The sequence below is a fragment of the Cololabis saira genome, chromosome 24 (genome assembly GCF_033807715.1).
Source record: "Cololabis saira isolate AMF1-May2022 chromosome 24, fColSai1.1, whole genome shotgun sequence".
In the NCBI taxonomy this organism is placed as follows: Eukaryota; Metazoa; Chordata; class Actinopteri; order Beloniformes; family Belonidae; genus Cololabis; species Cololabis saira.
The window spans coordinates 9,062,690-9,081,415 of NC_084610.1; the positions used below are offsets into that span (position 1 = coordinate 9,062,690).

Consider the following 18,726-nt stretch of genomic DNA (forward strand, 5'->3'; position numbering starts at 1 on the left):
AACAGCAACAGCTGGTTGATATTGGCAGTCAAATAGTGGTTATCATTCATAACATCTTAACGGGCTCTGTGGATAAGGCTTTTCATTTCACGCATCTTTCTAACAGAATGTGTGCGATTCTCCTGTAACGCAACCCTCAACATTTTGTTATTGCAGCTGCACGTAAAGAGCGAGCCGTGTTTGGCAGCTGCAGTATTGGTTCTGGTGATCGACCCAGCAGTGAACCGGAATTATCCCAACCTCTCTCACTGCCACGCAAACGGTAAATTCTACCATTATTACTGAAAAAAAACAAGTCTTTCTCCATCTTAAAAGGTCATATTAGGGTACTTGAATCCCTTTAAATCAATTTATCAAGTCAGTTTACATTATTTGCATATTTGTTATTGTAGTTTGGTAAAGCCTTGGGTATTTGGGTATATCTTTAAGACCTTAACCCAGTGTTGCAGGACATATCATCATAAGAAAACAGAGAAGAGACTTGCTGGGGAAGAAGAAGAAATCTCTCCTCCAAAATAGGGTAAAGTTTTTCTTCAGCTAATGTCTAATACTTCTGAACCTCAGGTGTAGCTGGTGAATACCCAAAGAACCACTATCCCATCAATAACTTCCTGCTGGATATGCCGGTCATTGCTTGAATGCAGGTCATATTTTTAAAGTGCAAATAAATAATCTAATCATAGACAACAGTTGATGTTTCTTTTTGAGGCTCTGGAATGATCTCCTGCCGTCTCTACGTTCTCTGGAATCTATCAACGCTTTTAAGAGCAAATTTAAAACCCACGTGTTTCTCCATCATGTTGATTTTATGTACTTTTATTCTAGGAGTTTTCTATCTGTATCATCTTGTTTTTATTGTATTTTTACTTTTATCAATCAATCAATCAATTACTTTATTTGTCAAGGGGGCGATTAGTTTCGCTACAGGAGAAGCACACAATGTTAAATATACATAAAATATATATAATAAGTTACAGTAGGTTACACATCGTAGTATAGACCTAAGCTTGAGAGTGAAGGCTTTTTCACCTACTACCTTTTCCTTCCGGCATTTAAAAGAACAATAGCGGAGGAACAAAGGAGTGTTTGTATCTGTTTGTCTTTGCAAAAGGGAGTCTAAGCAGTAACTGATGGTAGAAACTGAAACATGGAGTTTGCCTTCTTGATCAGCTGTTTTTTATAAAGTTCTTGTAAAGTTTGTTGAGCCGACCCAATGATTTTACTGCTTAGACTGACAACCTTATTGAGCAAATTTCTGTCTTTGACCTTCAAGAATTGAAACCGACAAATGAAAGAAAAAGTGATGACAGATTCGATAAAAGAATGATAAAACATAGACATCAGGGAAGAATCGACCTGGTATTTAGAACGTTTTCGGAGACAAAAAAGGTGCTGCTGGCTTTTCTTATATATTGAGTCTGAATTTTTTTCCAAATGACAGTTTGTTGTCAATAATAGTGCCTAAATATTTGTAAGACTCAACTATTTCAACTTCTTGACCCTCAATCACTTTACTTACAGGAGAGGGCTGCACGCGCCATCAATACACATATCCTTTGTCTTTAAGATATTCAAAGATAAAAAAGATTCCTCGCACCATTTTAAAAAGGACCATGTGAAGTCTCAGTACTTTTCAGCAGGCTTACTATAACAGTGTCATCTGCGAACTTCAGTATATGACAGTTTTCAAAAGTGCTACAGAAGTCATTTGTATACAGTATGTACAGTATTGTATTGTTTTATTCTTTGTGAAGCACCTTGTGACATGTCCTTGTCTGTGAAAGGTGCTATGGAAATAAACTTTACTTACTTACTTACTTTTTTCTTGCTCATGTGTCCTGAAAGAGCATCACATTGGGAGGTTTTCTGGAGAGTTTTGACTCTTAATTTCTCTCTTGTTGTCAATACATAATAATATCAGTAATTCATGCAAAACATGGCACAGCTTGAGAAAACTTAAAGGAGCATGAGGCTCCTTTAAGAAATGAGACTCTCTAGCGCCACCCTTCACCACGACGGCCGTCGGGGGTACTGCAGCCAACAGCAAAGCCGGCACGGGAGAACGGGGAGAACGCACATGCAGCGTCATGTAACGTCACATCCACAGGACAGCGCGGGAAATTCCGGCCCGGAATTGCAGCACATTTTGCAGCACACAGCCTGTTCAAGGCAAAGGACAGATACGCTAGAGGGCTCATTCTTTTTGGTTTGGAACGCTTCATCTGACATTATTACTAGAAAAGTTAAAACGTATACACATTTTTTTTCATAAATCCTGCCTCAATCCTGCCTCATGCTCCTTTAAGAAAGGGAATATAGACAGCTGAGTCGTTCATCCATGCTCACGTCTCAATTATTCAAATAAAAGAAGGTAAGAGATACTTCAAAATGTGTTTTTTATTATAATTATTGTGGTTTTTCTATACTTTTACTACGACATGAACTACAGTCAGCACATGTCCATGATGCGTCTGATGGAGCTGATTCTCATGATGTTGCTGGTTCCCATGTCCCGCAGGTTCCTGTACTCGCCGGGCCTCACGTACATCATGCGGCCTCTGTAGTTGGGCTGCTCGAACATCAGCCAGTGGCCGTCCATCACGTTGCAGGACTGGCAGTCGGACATGCTGTAGCGATCCTGGAGGGACTCGCAGTCCTCCATCAGCTCGTGCATCTGCCCTCCGAAGTTCTCCCTCTCGTAGATCCTCATCCTGAACTGTCCCCGGTGCTGTTGGAAGAAAGAACACACAGAAAGGTGATGAGTCTTTGAACGCAAAAGCACCTGCGAGACGAGTAAAGAAATGTCCTACCATTGGGACCATACGACAGGAGCGGATGTTGTCCATCATTGCCATCCCCATCATACCCATAATGCTTCCCATCCTCTGGAAATCAGAGTACTCGCCCCTCCTCAGGAACACCTGGTTGCCCATGAAGTTGGGGCGGTCGTACACCACGAAGCAGCCATTGTCAACCCTGCAGGAGTTGCAGCGGTTCAGGTGCATCTGGATGTCGGAGCAGTCGCTGCTGCACTCATAGGAACGACCCTGGAAGTTCTTCTCCTCGTAGAAAATGATCTGCACACACAATAGAAAGGGGGGTTACCATGGAAACCCAGGATGGGGTTTCCTCTTCCTACTTCATGAGAACATCCTATTAAATTATCAGCTTTCTAAGCTGACAAACATATATTTGATATATTATTACCCTGCCCATGGTGACGATGTTTGTTTATCCAAATGAAGCCAAGCGGCACCACTTTTATACAGACCGCCGGCCGCAGACCACCTTGCGTACCTTTGTTTGAAACATCATGACTCATCATGAGATTCACGTGGCTCTGTTTTGTTGATTTTTTTTTTTTATTATTTTCGTTTCAATGCACCTGAACAGTTATTATTGTATGTTCAACGTAGTTCAGGAGGGAGGTCATGTCAGGTCACAGCAGAAACACAACTCATGACTTCATATTTATTACATTTCATTACAAATGTTTTGTTCCTTTGAACAATCCACATAGTTTCTTGCAGTTTATTGCTGTTAGTATTACCATAACATTGACATTAAGTAAGTCCATACACAATCACTGGAGTATTCCAGATTCTGATGTACAGTAAAGTCTGCCACCCTATAGTGCTGCAGTGGGCCAAAATATAGAGTGATGACTCAAAGGTTTCAGCACAAGCCACGTGGAAGTACTACGGCAGTGCAATGTATAAAAAGGGAAAAGGGTCGATGTTGATGGTGTACATCTGCATTAGCTCACAATAATCATGACCATGGGGAGGGTGAGTCAAGCTTGTAACATTAAAGAGATTTACACAGTAGTATTACTGCCTATCTCAGTGGGCTTCACAAAGACCAACTACTAGCTGCGACATGTTCCTCCAGGGTAAAGCTTGTGTTTTTCTCTGCTGCAGATCATCTTCTATGAGGACAGGAACTTCCAGGGTCGTTCCTATGAGACCAGCAGCGACTGCCCAGAGCTCACCTCCTACCTGAGCAGGTGCAACTCCTGCAGGGTGGAGAGCGGCCTCTTCATGGTCTACGAGAAGCCCAACTTCATGGGCCACCAGATGCTGGTGAGAAGGGGCGAGTATCCCGACAACCAGCGCCTGATGGGGATGAGCACTAGCGACTGCATCCGATCCAGTCGCATGATCCCCATGGTAGGTGGAGAGCTTCACGCACTCGGTCAAACCACTAAGTACACTTGCTTCCCTTCCATCTTACGTTTGCATTGTAAAAATGTTAACAACAGCACAACTTTGAGATCATCTGGGCTTAAACCTTGGAAATATACCCACACTAGTCTTAACTCAGACTTTACAAGCATAATTTTAATCTAAACTTGGATATATTCACCTGAATGGGTCACATGTGTAGAAGCAGATTGTATGATACTTTTGGCTTCAATTACTTTCCCGCAGATTTTAACAGCAGTCAGATCTACAACTACAACTGCATGAGTGCATTTCATCACTGTAGCTAAAAAGAGATAAAAACACAAGATTTAAACATGATCACGTTGTTTAAATGCCTTTAGTCTTGCTTTAAGAATCTTATCTCCTTAAGAGTTTCCTTTATAGACAGTCACGTGTGACCTCTTTCCTGCTGCGCTCCTGATTATGCAGAATCACTTAAATACAACTTAATTCTCCTTCTGAAACCATCTTCATCTTCTACTTTCTGCTTTAGAAACGGTTTCTTAAAACCATGTCTGTTCCATGAAAACTAAAAATTACCCAATTGAAATATTTAAAGATGTGCAAAATACTTCCTGGTACTTGTCCCTCCGCAGCACCGCGGGCCCTTCAGGATGAGGATCTACGAGAGGGAGAACTTCGGCGGCCAGATGCACGAGCTCATGGAGGACTGCGACAACATGATGGACCGCTTCCGCATGTCCGACTGCCAGTCCTGCAACGTGATGGACGGCCACTGGCTGATGTTCGAGCAGCCCAACTACAGAGGCCGCATGCTGTACCTGAGGCCCGGCGAGTACAGGAACCTCAGGGAGATGGAGATGGACGGCATGACGAGGTTCAGCTCCATCAGACGCATCATGGACGCCTGTTAATTCACAGTCTATACAAGTGAAAAAATAAAGAAAGCTGAAATCTAATGTGTGTCGAGCCATTGTGTTGAAAACGAGGTGAACCAGTGGTTCATCAGCCAAAGCAAGACACGTTACACACGGACACGGACACACTCAGACACACGCCCACCCGTGCACAACCAGTGTTCAGTGCTTTGGATATTTCAGCTTAAATTTCAAAATGTTATATTAGTTCAATGAAGTTCATATTATTTATATTTATTATAGCTTGTTTGGTTTCTTCTGTTATCGGATACAGTTTGTCATGACATAAGTGAAACATGCCTGATGCTTCATGGCAATATGTGTGTGTGGTGACAGAATAAATTAGACAGACTAAAAGGATATTGGAAAAGAAGGGATATTGAAAAGCATATTTGAGTTATTTATTTCTTAGTTATTTCACAATAATTATTTGTGAAATTATTATTTCACTAGTTATTTTACAGTCATATAATTCAGGCAACAGCGCAAAAATCTTTTTTAATAACACTAATACACATCAATATCGGATCAAATCGAATCAAATGGTGATACTCGATTCTGAATCTTAAGAATCGGATCAATTCTTGACATTTGAATAGATACCCAGGCCTAGGAGGCAGTGAGGTACTGTGCAAAATTAAGTTGCTTACTGACTTGTCAGTATTAGAAACAAAGCAGTTTACTGTCCTGGTTTATATAAAACATGTTATTAATATTCATGCACTTTAATTTGTCCAGCTGTACAGTGTTTACATTTACAAGCCTATGAGACAGTGAGGAAATATACAAATGCCCTTTCTTGTATGAAGTTTTGGCATTGAATAAATGCATAACTACAGACGTGTATTTTTTCTTTTTCAGTCCCATATATCGTGATATATCGCTCTTACCGATATATCGATATATCGAATATCGAATATCGAAAATATCGTGATATTATCGATATCCTGGGCCACATATCGCCAAAGTATCGAATCGGGGCTTATCCGTATCGTCCCACCCCTAAATGGATCTGTGTGTATTTCCATGTAAAACTTTGTCATGAATGAGTGTCCTGAAAGGACATGTTGACATTTTAAATTAAACCAAGAAATACCAACCAAACTATTCTGCCTGTGTGATATGAACTGAACACCCAAACACTCCCCTCATCCTTGAATCTTTTCACGTATCCACTGATGATGTAAAATCATGACACAGCAAAGTCACCAAAAGTCACACTTGACACAAGCCCAAAACTCCATGTAAACAATGAAGCAAGAATGATGAAGATATAATAGATCCAATTCAATATCTGTAACAATAAAATTCAAAATGTACTTCTGCAAGAGCCGTACTTGTCTTCCTCTGAAACATTGCTGTTTTAACGTACTTGAAAGTTTGCACAGAGAAGACATTTTACGTGTTTATTTCTACCATTTTACCACTTTTGTTGCAAATATTAATCTTAAAAACAACAACCCTTCTTTGATATATGAATAAATGCTGATTATCACGTGATTTACTTCAGAATTGAATCAGAATTTCACAAAAACTGTGATTACTTCATCTCGAGTTACAATATAAAAGCAGCAAAGCAACATTAAATACATTTTGTTTAATTGAGAGCATCACATCACATAACTGCTCTCTTTGAGGACGTTTATTCTGTATAACATTAATATAATATAATAACAATATAATAATATTCCACATCTAAATTTGATATATAAACATTTAGATTATGAACTACAGATGCCTTACCTTTAAAACTGAAACAATCTCCTCACTCAGATGACAACGCTTGCATCAATGTTCCCTTATTAGGCTGTAAATCCACTTTTTAACTCTGAAAAGAAAGTTTTCTGACTCTATCAGATGTAAACATTTAACAAAGTCGAAAACAAATCCCTGTTATTTAATTTTTTACTTCACTTTTGCCCCATTAAGTGTTTTGTTATGCAGGATTAGACACGATAAAACTGTAAAAGAGTGAACGTTATTCAGTTAAGTGATCATTCGGGTCATTTGCAGCTGACTCTGATCCTGTGCCGTCACTGTTCCAGCATGTGTTTGATACAGAGTCATCATCAGATCGGAACAAAGGCAAATCAAACTGCACCACGCCGTTTTGCTGATATGTAAATCTACCTCATTTGGGTATCAAAGAGTTGCCTCACTCTGCACTTTTTGTTTATCGATAAATACTTAGATGGGGCTGCAGCAAAGACTGAGGTCTACAGTGCATCCAAATGGGGAAGGTGAGATCAAAAAAAGGCTGCTCTAACAAGTGTTCGCTTGGAAATCCAGGTTTATCTAACGCTTGCACTTGTTTTTTTTTTCCACAGATAACTTTTTTTGAGGAGAAGAAATTCCAGGGTCGCTGCTACAACTGCAGCAGCGACTGTGCCGACCTGCACACATACTTCAGCCGCTGCAACTCCGTCCGGGTGGAGAGCGGTGTGTGGGTGGTCTACGAGAGGCCCAACTACAAGGGTTTCCAGTATGTTCTCTGCCCAGGGGAGTACACCGACAACCAGCAGTGGATGGCCTTCAACGAGAGCGTCAAATCCTGCCGCGTTGTGAAGAATGTAAGAGTACACGCGCAGTCTTGAGATTGAAGGTTTCAGGGCATGAATACAATATTTAGTCTCAAATGCAACAATTTCTCTCTGCATTGCCATCTTTAAATCAATCAGATAATCAGTTTGTCTCTAGCCAGGAGTTTTGAAGAGTTTTGCTGTGTTTTTGCAGGTCTATGGCAGCGCATGGAAGCTGAAGCTGTATGAGAGGGCAGACTTCGGAGGGCAGGTGGTGGAGTGCTCCGAGGACTGTCCTTCCGTCTACGACACCTACAAGATGCGTGAAGCCTACTCCTGTGTGGTGACGGATGGCGCCTGGGTGTTCTACGACCTCCCGAACTACAGGGGGCACCAGTTCATGCTGGAGCGCGGCGAATACCGGCAGCACAGCGACTGGGGGGCAACCTCTCCTGGCATCGGCTCCTTCCGCAGGATCACAGAGTTTTAATTATGACAGTCTGTCATTACCTGAACTTCAAAGTCAATAAATGAGAAGCAAACACTGTCTTGTGTCCCTGTAGTTTCTGAAACATGTCTCATGGTAGAACTGTGATCGTAGATCGGAAATAGGATTTTATTGTTGGACCTGGGTGTAAGAGCCACTCTATGGTGCAATACCGCTTCTGACCACAAGGGAGCATATAGATCTGTGTTGACTAAAGCCTGAATTATGGTTCTGCGTCAAACCAACGCAGAGCACACGCCGTCACCGTGACGCTGTTGTGAACCCTTCGGACTTCTCCGTCACTCCATTTCTCTCTGGTGCAGTATCCCCCGCGACCGCTAGTTAGCAATCTTTTCCTGAATGGTTTATCCGACTTTTTCCGGTTACAGTAAATCAAAGAGATAAGGAAAACTATTGTGCAAAAAACCAAAACAAAAAAAATCACACATACACGAAGAAAAGAGCGCTGAAAGTTCACGACTGCTTCAAACCGGAAACCGGAAATGTGTTGCTACCAAGCGACCCAATCACAGCCCTCTCGGTCTGCGTGTGGTCTGCGTCGCCTCGACGCGTAGTTACAATTTTCGGGAGGTGCACCTCAGTGACGGCGTGTGGTCTGCGTCGACGCGTACCACACGCCGTAGGCACGGCGTCGTTTTGACGCAGAACCATAACTCAAGCTTAAAGAGCCACTTACAATACAGTGCTAAGGAGTAAAAGCAATCTGGCACGTTGTGTCATACGACTTTGTCCCACTAGAGATGCACTTTCTTGTGCTATGCTGCCCCCATGTGGTCAGAATTGGTGTTGCTACATGGAGTTACTTTAAGTCCCTCAGTGATAACAGAGGCTTCACATATGCCATTTGATAAGATCAGTCGAGTTATTTTAGTAAATTGCTTCAGCTATTTTTACAGGTTTTTACAGCCTGAGTAGCGTTACTAAAACTAATTGTCATATAAGTTTCCATTAAAGTTTTTCCACATTATGAAATGACGGCGTGTACATTAATTTTTATTATGAGCCAAAGATGTGATTTCTCCTCCAAGGAACTAAGATCTACATTGTAATCTAGAATTACAAAAAAAGATGCTTTCAGAAAGCATCCGTTTGTCGAATCACCAGAAAAATCATCTCACGTGAGCACAAAAGCTACCGTATTTTACGCACTATAAGGCGCACCTAAAAGCCTTTAATTTTCTCAAAAACCGGCAGTGCGCCTTATAATGCAGTGCGCCTTATATATGATCATTACGGTAATTTCTGTTACTGTAGTCAGTAGGATTGTAGCTACTGTAGTTGGTGACGGCGAAGTAACGGCGCTAAAAACGTCAGGAATCGTCACAGACGTTCAAGACAACATAATGGCGACTGATGAGACGGAGCAAAGCATATTTTTATTTTGTTAATAAAGTTTGACATACAGTACTTTTCTTCTTGTTTTTTTTTTTTTTGCATTTGCTGTAGGATTTTGTAGCATTTCCTGTAGCGCAGCTCCATCAGGTAGATACGTAACTCAACCCCAGTCACTATAGTACGGTATTTTACCATATATTTAGTGCGCCTTATATATGGAAAATGTTCTAAAATACGTCATTCATTGAAGGTGCGTCTTATAATGCGGAAAATACGGTAGTTCAATCAATCAATCAATCAATCAACTTTATTGTCACATCATATTACTCAGTAACATGGGTAAAAAACTTGTTTGTGCAGGCTCATCATCATTTGCAGTTTAAAAGATAGACATACAAACAAGGTGCATAGTGCATGAATAAAAGCATAAAAACAGTATGTGGAATAAGAGGATAGAAAAACAAATAAATAATCTTGGGCTTCTATATATGATATAAAAAATCTTCAGTTCAGTCTTTCACAAGAACTAGGTCTTGTTCATGGTTCATAGTTTGCGAAACTGTTCTCATCTAATGTAATTTTTTTTATTTCCAATTCAAATAAGCTTAACACTCCTGTAATTTCACTTTTAAGAACCAAGTGAAAAAATGACAACAACAAAAATAAAAGTAGGTTTTTTAAAAGAGCAATGCGTTGGATTTATTGACACTTAAAGGGGACATATTATGAAAAACACGTTTTATCTTGTTTTAACATATATAAAGTGGTCTCCCCTCACCCTGCCGGCAGAGGGGAGACACAATCCCATGAATTTCTGCAAGGTCTGTGACCCCCGCCCTACAGAATCCCCCAGTGTCACGTGATTTTTTTTGAGCCGATGAGAATCTGCGCCTAGGGTGACGTCACCCGAGGCGCAGAGGTTCGGCCTCCGCTGCTGAAACCACGCCCACAACCAGCTCTCTCCGTCGGCTCGAGCGTCCGCCATTGTTTAGAAGCGGTGGCTGTTTGAACAGCGAGGGAGAGTAGAAATGAGATTTTGCATCGACATTTACCCTCATAAAAGGATCAGTTCCCACAGCACGGACCCGGCAACTGCACACGAGTCAGCGGTAAGTTACGTTTTTTTTTATGTTATTTATATTTGTATGATCTTTGCATGGGCTAAGTATTTAGCTTAGCTCCGGAGCCCCGGCGCCACATACGGAGCTGCGGGGGCTGCTCACGGACCGGACCGTCGAGGAGCTCCGGGCTCGGGGCTCTATTAGTACCGTAATCCATTTTTATTCTGTGGTTTCAGATCTTTCAAGCACCTGGAGCTGTTCACATTCAGAAGACGCGCGGCCCTTCCTGAGCCAGCAACAGTGCATACATTTTATTTATATATTTTAACAATAAAGTTGCCATTTGTGAAAATTCAGTGTTGTGATTTCTTTACAGTTAACATGATTCATTTGTCTTGTAACATAAGAAGTGAAATGATGAGGAATTGGAGTAAATAACTGTGGTGTAACTGTTTAGAATTAAATTCAATCTTCCTGTTTGAAGACGAGGTGACTAAAGGCTGATTTATGGTTCCGCGTTACACCAACGCAGAGCCTACGGCGTAGGGTACGTGATGATTTAACGCAGAACCGCGGACACGCTTTGCTACGCAGCCGCTGCTCTTCTGCCCGGAGCGACGCTTTGTCTCCTCCCCTGCTACACGTCATTCAAGCAGCCAATCAGCGCAGAGCCTCATTATCATAGCCCCCCCCCGCCCTGAAAATGAATCACAGAAAAAGGCTTTAGAAGCGGAAAAAATAAAAACATGGCCCAGAGACTGAATTTCTGATTTATGTAGAAAAAACAAGCTTTAGATTGTTTTTAAGACATTCAAGGCCTGTTTAAAATATACATTAAATGAAATAATATGTCCCCTTTAAGTTAAAAATGTAATCGAGTCGGTCTCTCGTCACCCTCAAAAGCACATTGGACACTAAAAATCTGCTAGAAACATGGGAGTGCAAAAAGACAACAATTCTGACGTTCAAGTGACTCTGCACTTGTGAAAACATACAGTAGCTGTCAATTTTGTTATCTATCTTAGACTAGTGATACTTGAATGTTGAAGGGAAGAATTTCAAAGACAAATTAGTCGTAAATGTTGAGTTTAAAGGACGGTCGTGTCAGTGAACACTGTATGTTGGCAATAACTTTTGTTAGGAGCACTAATTAAAATGTCTCCTCCGATTTTTGTAAACCCATAAAGCTGTATTTGTACAAGGAGAGCAACTGAATATTAGAATAATCTGTTTGTAATCTGTTCTGTCTTTATCACATCAGATCTCTTGAATCTTTTACGATAACACATAAACCAGTAAAAGCAACCAAAGGAAAAATCATTACTCTTCCTTCATAGTTGCAAAAGGAATTTTCTTTTCTCTCTTTATCATCCACACCCTATGTAGTAATACCACTTCTGACCACATGGGGGCCCAGAAGGAAGTTGATGGGTCATTCCCAAGCATCAACCTTCTAACTTCCAGGTTAAGGATCATGCAGAACTAATTTTTGTTGCAGTTCCTCGGCTGAGAAAGAGGCTGGCTCCAAAAGCGAATCAATCTCCCCTGAATCCAATGTTTAAATTTTTATTTTTATTTAGCCTTTATTTCACCAGGAAACAAAAACTCGTTGAGATTAAAAATCTCTTTACAAGAGGGTCCTGGCCAAAAGAGGCAGCAACACAGTAACATGACATATGACACGACACATAACAAAACAAAACACTGTTGACATTACTCATAGCATTTGCAGGCAGAATTGGACATCTCAAGATCTGTCAGGAGCGATTTAAAAGCATTAAGTGAGACCAGCTCTCTGAGATTCAAGGTGTTTTGCAGCTGGTTCCAGGAGGAAGGCGCAGCATACCTGAAGGCCTTCTTTCCCAGCTCAGTATGCACTCTAGGGACAGATAGTAGCAGACGCTCCTGAGAGCGTAGATGGTAGCCTCCTGATTTTTTACGGTCAATGTATGACTGTAAATATATTGGAATCAGACCAAGTGTTGTAAATGTTCAGCTTTCAAGCAAAAAAAACAAAACGTTTGGGTCTCAATTGTTTGATTTCACACCCATGACAACTCTGAGGGGGGGTGAACTTTTTTGGACCAAACCAGCAGAGTCTATACCAAGCATTACATTTATTTGTAGACTTTCAAAGTGGTTAAGATTCATCCACTATAGAGCATAAACGTTTCATAGCAATTGGAGTGTTCTCTTACTAGATTATGTTGCTGTATTTTTTTAAAGATGCAGTTGGAAATGTTGCAGATGGTGAAATAAGCACTGATTCTCTTCAATAAATGCTCAATGATATTCTCCTATGAATGAAAAGGATAAAAAAGTAATCAAATGTTGCAGATGGAGCTGTCAAAACATAAAATACTTGTTTTGTTGTGTGCTTTTGTGAAACACGACCCATCATTTTGTGGAACTGTGTCTCTAGTTGACCAAAGGAACCGCGTTTGATGTAAACCGGCCATGCAGCGTGCAAAATGGCAGCAGATTATCTGTGAAGTCTCTCGTGCCTTCCTACCTTCCTGCTGCATCAGTGACTCAGCTGTAAGCAATTCATTTCAGCTCAAATGTCCTGCAGTGCCCTTGTTTTTGTCAGCACACTCTGCTACATCCACCGGCTTTTGGGTGCTCGGCACTTTGCATTTGTATTGTTCGGAGAGTCACTGCTTCGGAACAATGTGATCGGCCTGGATAAATATTTGAATCGCCGATTGAATAATCCAATCCACACAAAGCAAACCATGTGCTTAGTTTGATTGTTCTCATACTGTATAAAGAGAATATTGGAGGTGGCAGCTTTAATATTTTATTCAGCACACATTGATGTGAATGATGGACAAGGTACCGTGTGTGTTTAATAAAAAAAACATTCTGTACAAGTCAGTGCAGGATGTTGCAGACTTCACAGGCTTAAGATTTATATTTGTGTTCTCTTTCCAGATCATCTTCTACGAGGAAAAGAACTTTAAAGGTCAATTCCATGAGTGCAATAATGACTCCAGCGACCTGCACACATACTTCCGCCACTGCAACTCCATCAAGGTGGAGGTGGGATTCTGGGTCGTCTACGAGAGACCGAACTACATGGGCTACCAGTATGTGCTGAGCCCGGGAGAATATCCGGACTACCAGTACTGGCTGGGGATCAATGATGCCGTCCGGTCCTGTCGCATCATCAGACATGTAAGTTCAAACTGATCAATCAAGTCAAATCAGTCCACATTCTATAATCACTATTGCCCTTTTTTTTAAATTTCTTCCATCCAGGTGGGAGAATCGTGGAGGATGAAGTTTTGGGAGAAGCCCAACTTTGAGGGCGATTCCATGGAGCTGGCAGACAACATGCCGGCCTTCCAGGAGCGCTGGCAGAGCCGCGACGTCCACTCTTGCAAAGTGTTTGAAGGTGCCTGGATCTTCTACGAGCAAGCCAACTACAGGGGGCGCCAGTACCTGCTGGAGAAGGGCGAGTACAGGCGCTTCTCTGAGTGGGGGGGCATGCAGCCCACCGTCGGATCCATCCGCCGGGTTAGGAACCAATAGCAGTTCAAAGATCTAAAAATCCTCAATATGCTTTTTGAGAAATAAAATCTCTACACAAAATGATGCACTGTTGATCATCCATTACTGTGTTGTGGTGTTCCTTTTGAAGTCATAATCAGTGAATAAGATAAATAATACAATTATAAACAAGTCTTAAGTCATGGAAAGCCAATGAAAGTGAAGACACAGGTGTACTGGACATTTAAAAATGTCCATGCTTTCTTGTTTCAAGTCTTTGAGAGCCACTGTCACCTGGATCCATACCATGCACATTATGGCATGAAGATTTTTCAGCAAAAATGATAACATCATCCTAATCTAATCTTTTTCTACAGTTTAAGAGGCATATTCTAGCCCATATTTCTGCATCAACACTTATAAAAGCCATCCGCTGAAGCAGTTGCAGAATCAGCTAACATGTTAATGTGGAGCTCATCTGAATGACAATGACTGTGCTGGTAATGCATTTCATCAGCCTTTATATAAAAGTGGAGCTTCGGCGATGCAGTGTGCATGACAGGCTTTTAATTTGATTGGCGGAGGAGGAACATTAAAGGATTATGGAGCGCACAGGGAAGGTGAGTGCTTTAACCAGACTGTAATAGTGCTGGAGTGTGTCTTATACTGAGGATGAGATTGTTTTGTAAAAGATGTCCCTCAGGAGTTTATCTGTTTTTATTATTTTTAATCAAATGATAGTTGTTAACAAAATACTTTGTATATAAATGACATATCTTGGGAGCAAACCGCCCAGTGCGTCGTCGGTGGCCCTGACTGACATGGATGGATGGATGATAGGACAGATAGATGTCTGGAGGAGCTGACCTTAGTGGGCCAGAGCCTATTTTTGTCCAATTTCATCTGTTCATTCAGATTATAAAGAATTCAATCATATCATTTTGACAAAAATTGATACATTTGGGATTTTTTTTCCAATCTATTTGTAATTTCTGTGCAGCAAAATGAACCAGTGGCAACAACATAAAGTCTGTTAATGGAAAACCTGCTAAGTTCACATTAGTTCTTTATTTTGTATTGAAACATTTGGAATATACTTCAAAATTATATACATTTGGGAAATCCCAACAAAAAACAAGTCATTAACTCCATGTCATTTTATTTTCGGCCACTTGGGGGTGACAGAGCAAACTGGTAACAGTCTTGGACTTTTTGAAGGATATATTTTAAAAGCTCCTAGCTCTTTAAGACAGACTAGAATCCACTAATTTAGCAGTAAGACGTTTTTCTGAACGTGTCCAACAAGCTACAGTCAGCACGTTACTCGAACTGTTGGCCCACTTAGTATGATTGGCTGTAATCTTTTAAACCATGTTGAGTGTACATCACAGCCAGGAGCATTTACCTCGCCATGGCCTTACAGATGTAATAAAAGTTGCTGTGAGACGTCATCGTCATAAAACAATACTCCCCACGGTTCATCAGGGCACTCATTCAGGAAAAAATATTGAAAAAATCAGATTAAAGAAAATTGGAACGACAATGAAATCCTTGAACCGCTTGCTGCAAATGCTGAGGAAGAAATTTCCCTGCAGATTAGCGAGACTGATGCAATCATCTAGAATTGTTGAAACACTCCAGGGGGGTGTCTATAAACGCAAATCACTGTGATTAAAAAAATGTGTGCCTGAAAACAGCATTAGTAACAGTAACTGTTACAGAGAAATAAAAAGCAAACACAAGAAGTATTGTTTGATCCATCTGATGAATATTATATTTTTTACCTTTTCAGCTTTGAGTCAGTATCTAAAAAAAGCTGATAAAATCAAATGTACAACTGTTTTAGCACATGCTGTTAGGGTGAAGTAGAAATGTTCAAGTCATTTTGAAGAGCAAATTTCACTTTGTAGCTAGAAAGCAATGATATTAATAAAGATCCCTGCTTGTAGATCTTCTTTTACGAGGACAAGAACTTCCAGGGTCATAGCTACGAATGTAGCAGCGATTGTCCTGAGCTCAGCTCCCACTTCAGTCGCTGTAACTCCATCCGAGTGGAGAGCGGGACCTGGGTCGTCTATGAGAGACCCCAATATGTGGGCTATCAGTATGTCCTCATGAGAGGGGAGTACCCCACCTACCAGAACTGGAACGGCTTCAACGACACCATCCGCTCCTGTCGTCTCGTCAGATATGTAAGTCCTGGTAATTTACTCAGAAAATATAGTTTGTGCTTTCTTTCCTCATGATTCATGTTGGTTTCTGCCTTTTTTTTATAGTTTGATATGAAACTGGATGTGAGATATGATTAGCCTTGTTTAAAACGCCAACTTAACGCGTCTGCCATCACCTCTAAAGCTCAGCTATTAACAGATATCTTGATTGCTCAAAGCCAACCAGCAGGCACAGGCTCCGCATCTATGAGCGTCCAGACTTCACCGGCCAGATGATCGAGTTAAACGAAGACCTGGCCAACCTGCAGGACCGCTGGGGCTACCGAGACGTCCACTCGGCTCACGTCCAGGACGGTATCTGGATCTTCTACGAGAATCCAAACTACAGGGGACGCCAGTACCTGCTGGAAAAAGGCGAATACAGACGACACTCAGATTGGGGCGCCCTCCAGCCGTCTGTGGGCTCCATTCGGCGCGCTGTGGACTATTAGTCACAACTAAGACCTCTCTTTAAACCTTTTCTCAACTTTCTGCCCTCTTTCATTCAAACTCAACCACTAATAAACACAGAAGTGTTGAAAAAGTGCAAGAAAACGTGTGTTTCTTCTCTTTCTAATAACAAAACTGATGAAAAAGAAGAAGGATCCTGAGTACAGTATAAACGACACATTCATCTTCATTGTTCTGGCTCAGTGGTTGGTGCCAACACCTGGTAGATCGTGGCAAAGTCCAGAAACAAAAGGAGAGAGCGAGAGAAAAAGCCACATGTTGATTCAAAGGGGTTCACCAACGCTTGCAGCTATTATTGTCAGACCGACCCCGCCAGAGACCGTGGAAAAATACAGTGGCACAACCCAGCTGGCGCGCAGACACAACAACCCAGACTCCTCGGTGTTGCACGGCCGTGGCAGTTTACAGATAATTCTAGAGGACACAGAAGTAGAGGATCCTAATTAATAACTGTTTTTATGGTTTAAGAATCCTATTTAAAAGATTACTTATTCCCAAATATTCTATTAAAGAGAAAAGAAAACAATCAAGGTTTGTCAGGTGTGAATAATCCAGCAAGTGTTGATCGTCCAAACACTGGGACTTTTGTTTGTCTTTTTTTTTAGGCTTTTGTTCATTTTGCAGGTTGGTCACAACGACCTTCGACCATCTGGGAAAAATTAAAGTTCCCACCAAGTGCTATTTGTGCACATCCTGTAAACATTTAGAACTCTGATACCAAATCCCCAACGTTAATGTCTCGCTGACACTTGGTAACATTTGAGAACAGCAGGCATCCCACTGCGGAGGGTGGTGACTAATGCACTCAGATTAAACGAAAAGAAATTATACAATTAAAGATAATTTGACATTTGATCAAAATGATTAAAACTATCAAAGATAAATATGTGAAATAAACCTGTTAAATTTGTTGTATAATACTTTTATTAATGTGTATTGCAGTGCCGTAGGTCCCATTTTAACCGCTTCATATATTATCATGCAGTTTAAAATTAGATTATATACAAATTAATGAATATCTTTAAAGCATTATCTGAATTATAGTATTGGAATTGTAATCTGTCTGTAATTTGTAAACATGGCAAAGTTAAACTGAATAAGAACCTTAGATGGAAATACTGGAGTTCCTATTTAGTGACAATCATTTTTTTATTTAAATTCTGCAAAATAAGTCTATAAAAGAATTATATAAATGAGGAGATTTACTTGTGGAAAAAAAGAAAAATAGATAAACGAATGATGGGGTGAAACATGATTTAAAAGTGTAACTACTGTATAAGCAAAACCAGTTCCAGTCCTAGAACTATCTCCGTCTCAGTTGTGCTTTTTCTTTTTATCGTCGAAATTCTGAGGCCCCGTTTACACGTAGCAAAAACAGTGTTGTTTTCATGCGTCACCAAAAACGATCATTTCTGAAAACTCCGGCCAAAGTGGAGATTTGCAAAAACTCCGTCTTCACGTTTGCTTGTAAACGGAGGGAAACGGACATTTAGGCTTCAGAACGTCACATTATGCAACAGAAACGTCCCCATACTGCAAAAATCTTAACAAGAATATTTGTCTTATTTCTAGTTAAAATGTTTCATTTTTAGTCAAAAAAATCTCATTACACTTAAAACAAGACTCATCACTGGAAAAAACTGAAAAATTTACTTGAAACAGGTTAAAATTGTCAAATAACAAGTTATTTATCTGGTGATGAGTCTTGTTTTAAGTGTAATGAGATTTTTTGACTAAAAATGAGACATTTTAACTAGAAATAAGACAAATATTCCTGGTAAGATTTTGAGTTTTTGCAGTGCAGCGTCATGTGTGCGACCTGTGTTTACAAATTGTTTGGCCACCGTCAATATTTTCTTGTATTTTACCTGTTTTATATTCTAAAGTCACACTTAAAAGTAACTCCACTTCTCTGTCACTCCAAACGAAAGACTCTCGTTCATCTTGGAAGTAACTGGAAGTTACTCGTGTCATTTGTTGATGTTTTTTTCCAGGATTCTGATTGGCTAGCATGACTTTATCTTCTCGTTACACTGCCCCCTGTAGG

At 40.6% G+C, this 18,726-nt stretch overlaps 3 protein-coding genes across 3 annotated transcripts; 2 read left to right on the forward strand and 1 right to left on the reverse strand.

Annotated features, from left to right (window-relative positions):
• Positions 1-2,379: 2,379 nt before the first annotated feature.
• LOC133425331 (gamma-crystallin M3-like) lies at positions 2,380-3,327 on the reverse strand. Its single transcript, XM_061716123.1, has 3 exons — positions 3,208-3,327; positions 2,811-3,077; positions 2,380-2,728 (listed from the first exon to the last, which is right to left on the reverse strand). The coding sequence occupies exons 1-3, from the start codon at positions 3,214-3,216 to the stop codon at positions 2,450-2,452; spliced, it is 555 nt and encodes a 184-aa protein (XP_061572107.1). The 5' UTR covers positions 3,217-3,327; the 3' UTR covers positions 2,380-2,449.
• Positions 3,328-3,690: 363 nt separating this feature from the next.
• Positions 3,691-5,125, forward strand: LOC133425332 (gamma-crystallin M3-like). Its single transcript, XM_061716124.1, has 3 exons — positions 3,691-3,788; positions 3,921-4,169; positions 4,802-5,125. The coding sequence occupies exons 1-3, from the start codon at positions 3,774-3,776 to the stop codon at positions 5,078-5,080; spliced, it is 543 nt and encodes a 180-aa protein (XP_061572108.1). The 5' UTR covers positions 3,691-3,773; the 3' UTR covers positions 5,081-5,125.
• A 2,100-nt stretch (positions 5,126-7,225) lies between these two features.
• LOC133424823 (beta/gamma crystallin domain-containing protein 2-like) lies at positions 7,226-16,929 on the forward strand. The gene is made up of 9 exons (XM_061715348.1): positions 7,226-7,323; positions 7,411-7,653; positions 7,817-8,085; positions 12,325-12,376; positions 13,441-13,683; positions 13,768-14,039; positions 15,791-15,800; positions 15,948-16,190; positions 16,388-16,929. The coding sequence occupies exons 1-9, from the start codon at positions 7,315-7,317 to the stop codon at positions 16,658-16,660; spliced, it is 1,614 nt and encodes a 537-aa protein (XP_061571332.1). The 5' UTR covers positions 7,226-7,314; the 3' UTR covers positions 16,661-16,929.
• The last annotated feature ends 1,797 nt before the right edge of the window (positions 16,930-18,726 follow it).

Coding starts and splice junctions, on each gene's coding strand:
- LOC133425332 (XM_061716124.1), top strand. Junction 4,170..4,801: donor CCAGTCGCATGATCCCCATG/GTAGGTGGAGAG, acceptor GTCCCTCCGCAG/CACCGCGGGCCCTTCAGGAT.
- LOC133425331 (XM_061716123.1), bottom strand. Junction 2,729..2,810: donor CCTGTCGTATGGTCCCAATG/GTAGGACATTTC, acceptor TTCTTCCAACAG/CACCGGGGACAGTTCAGGAT.
- LOC133424823 (XM_061715348.1), top strand. Junction 7,654..7,816: donor CCTGCCGCGTTGTGAAGAAT/GTAAGAGTACAC, acceptor GTGTTTTTGCAG/GTCTATGGCAGCGCATGGAA. Junction 13,684..13,767: donor CCTGTCGCATCATCAGACAT/GTAAGTTCAAAC, acceptor TCTTCCATCCAG/GTGGGAGAATCGTGGAGGAT.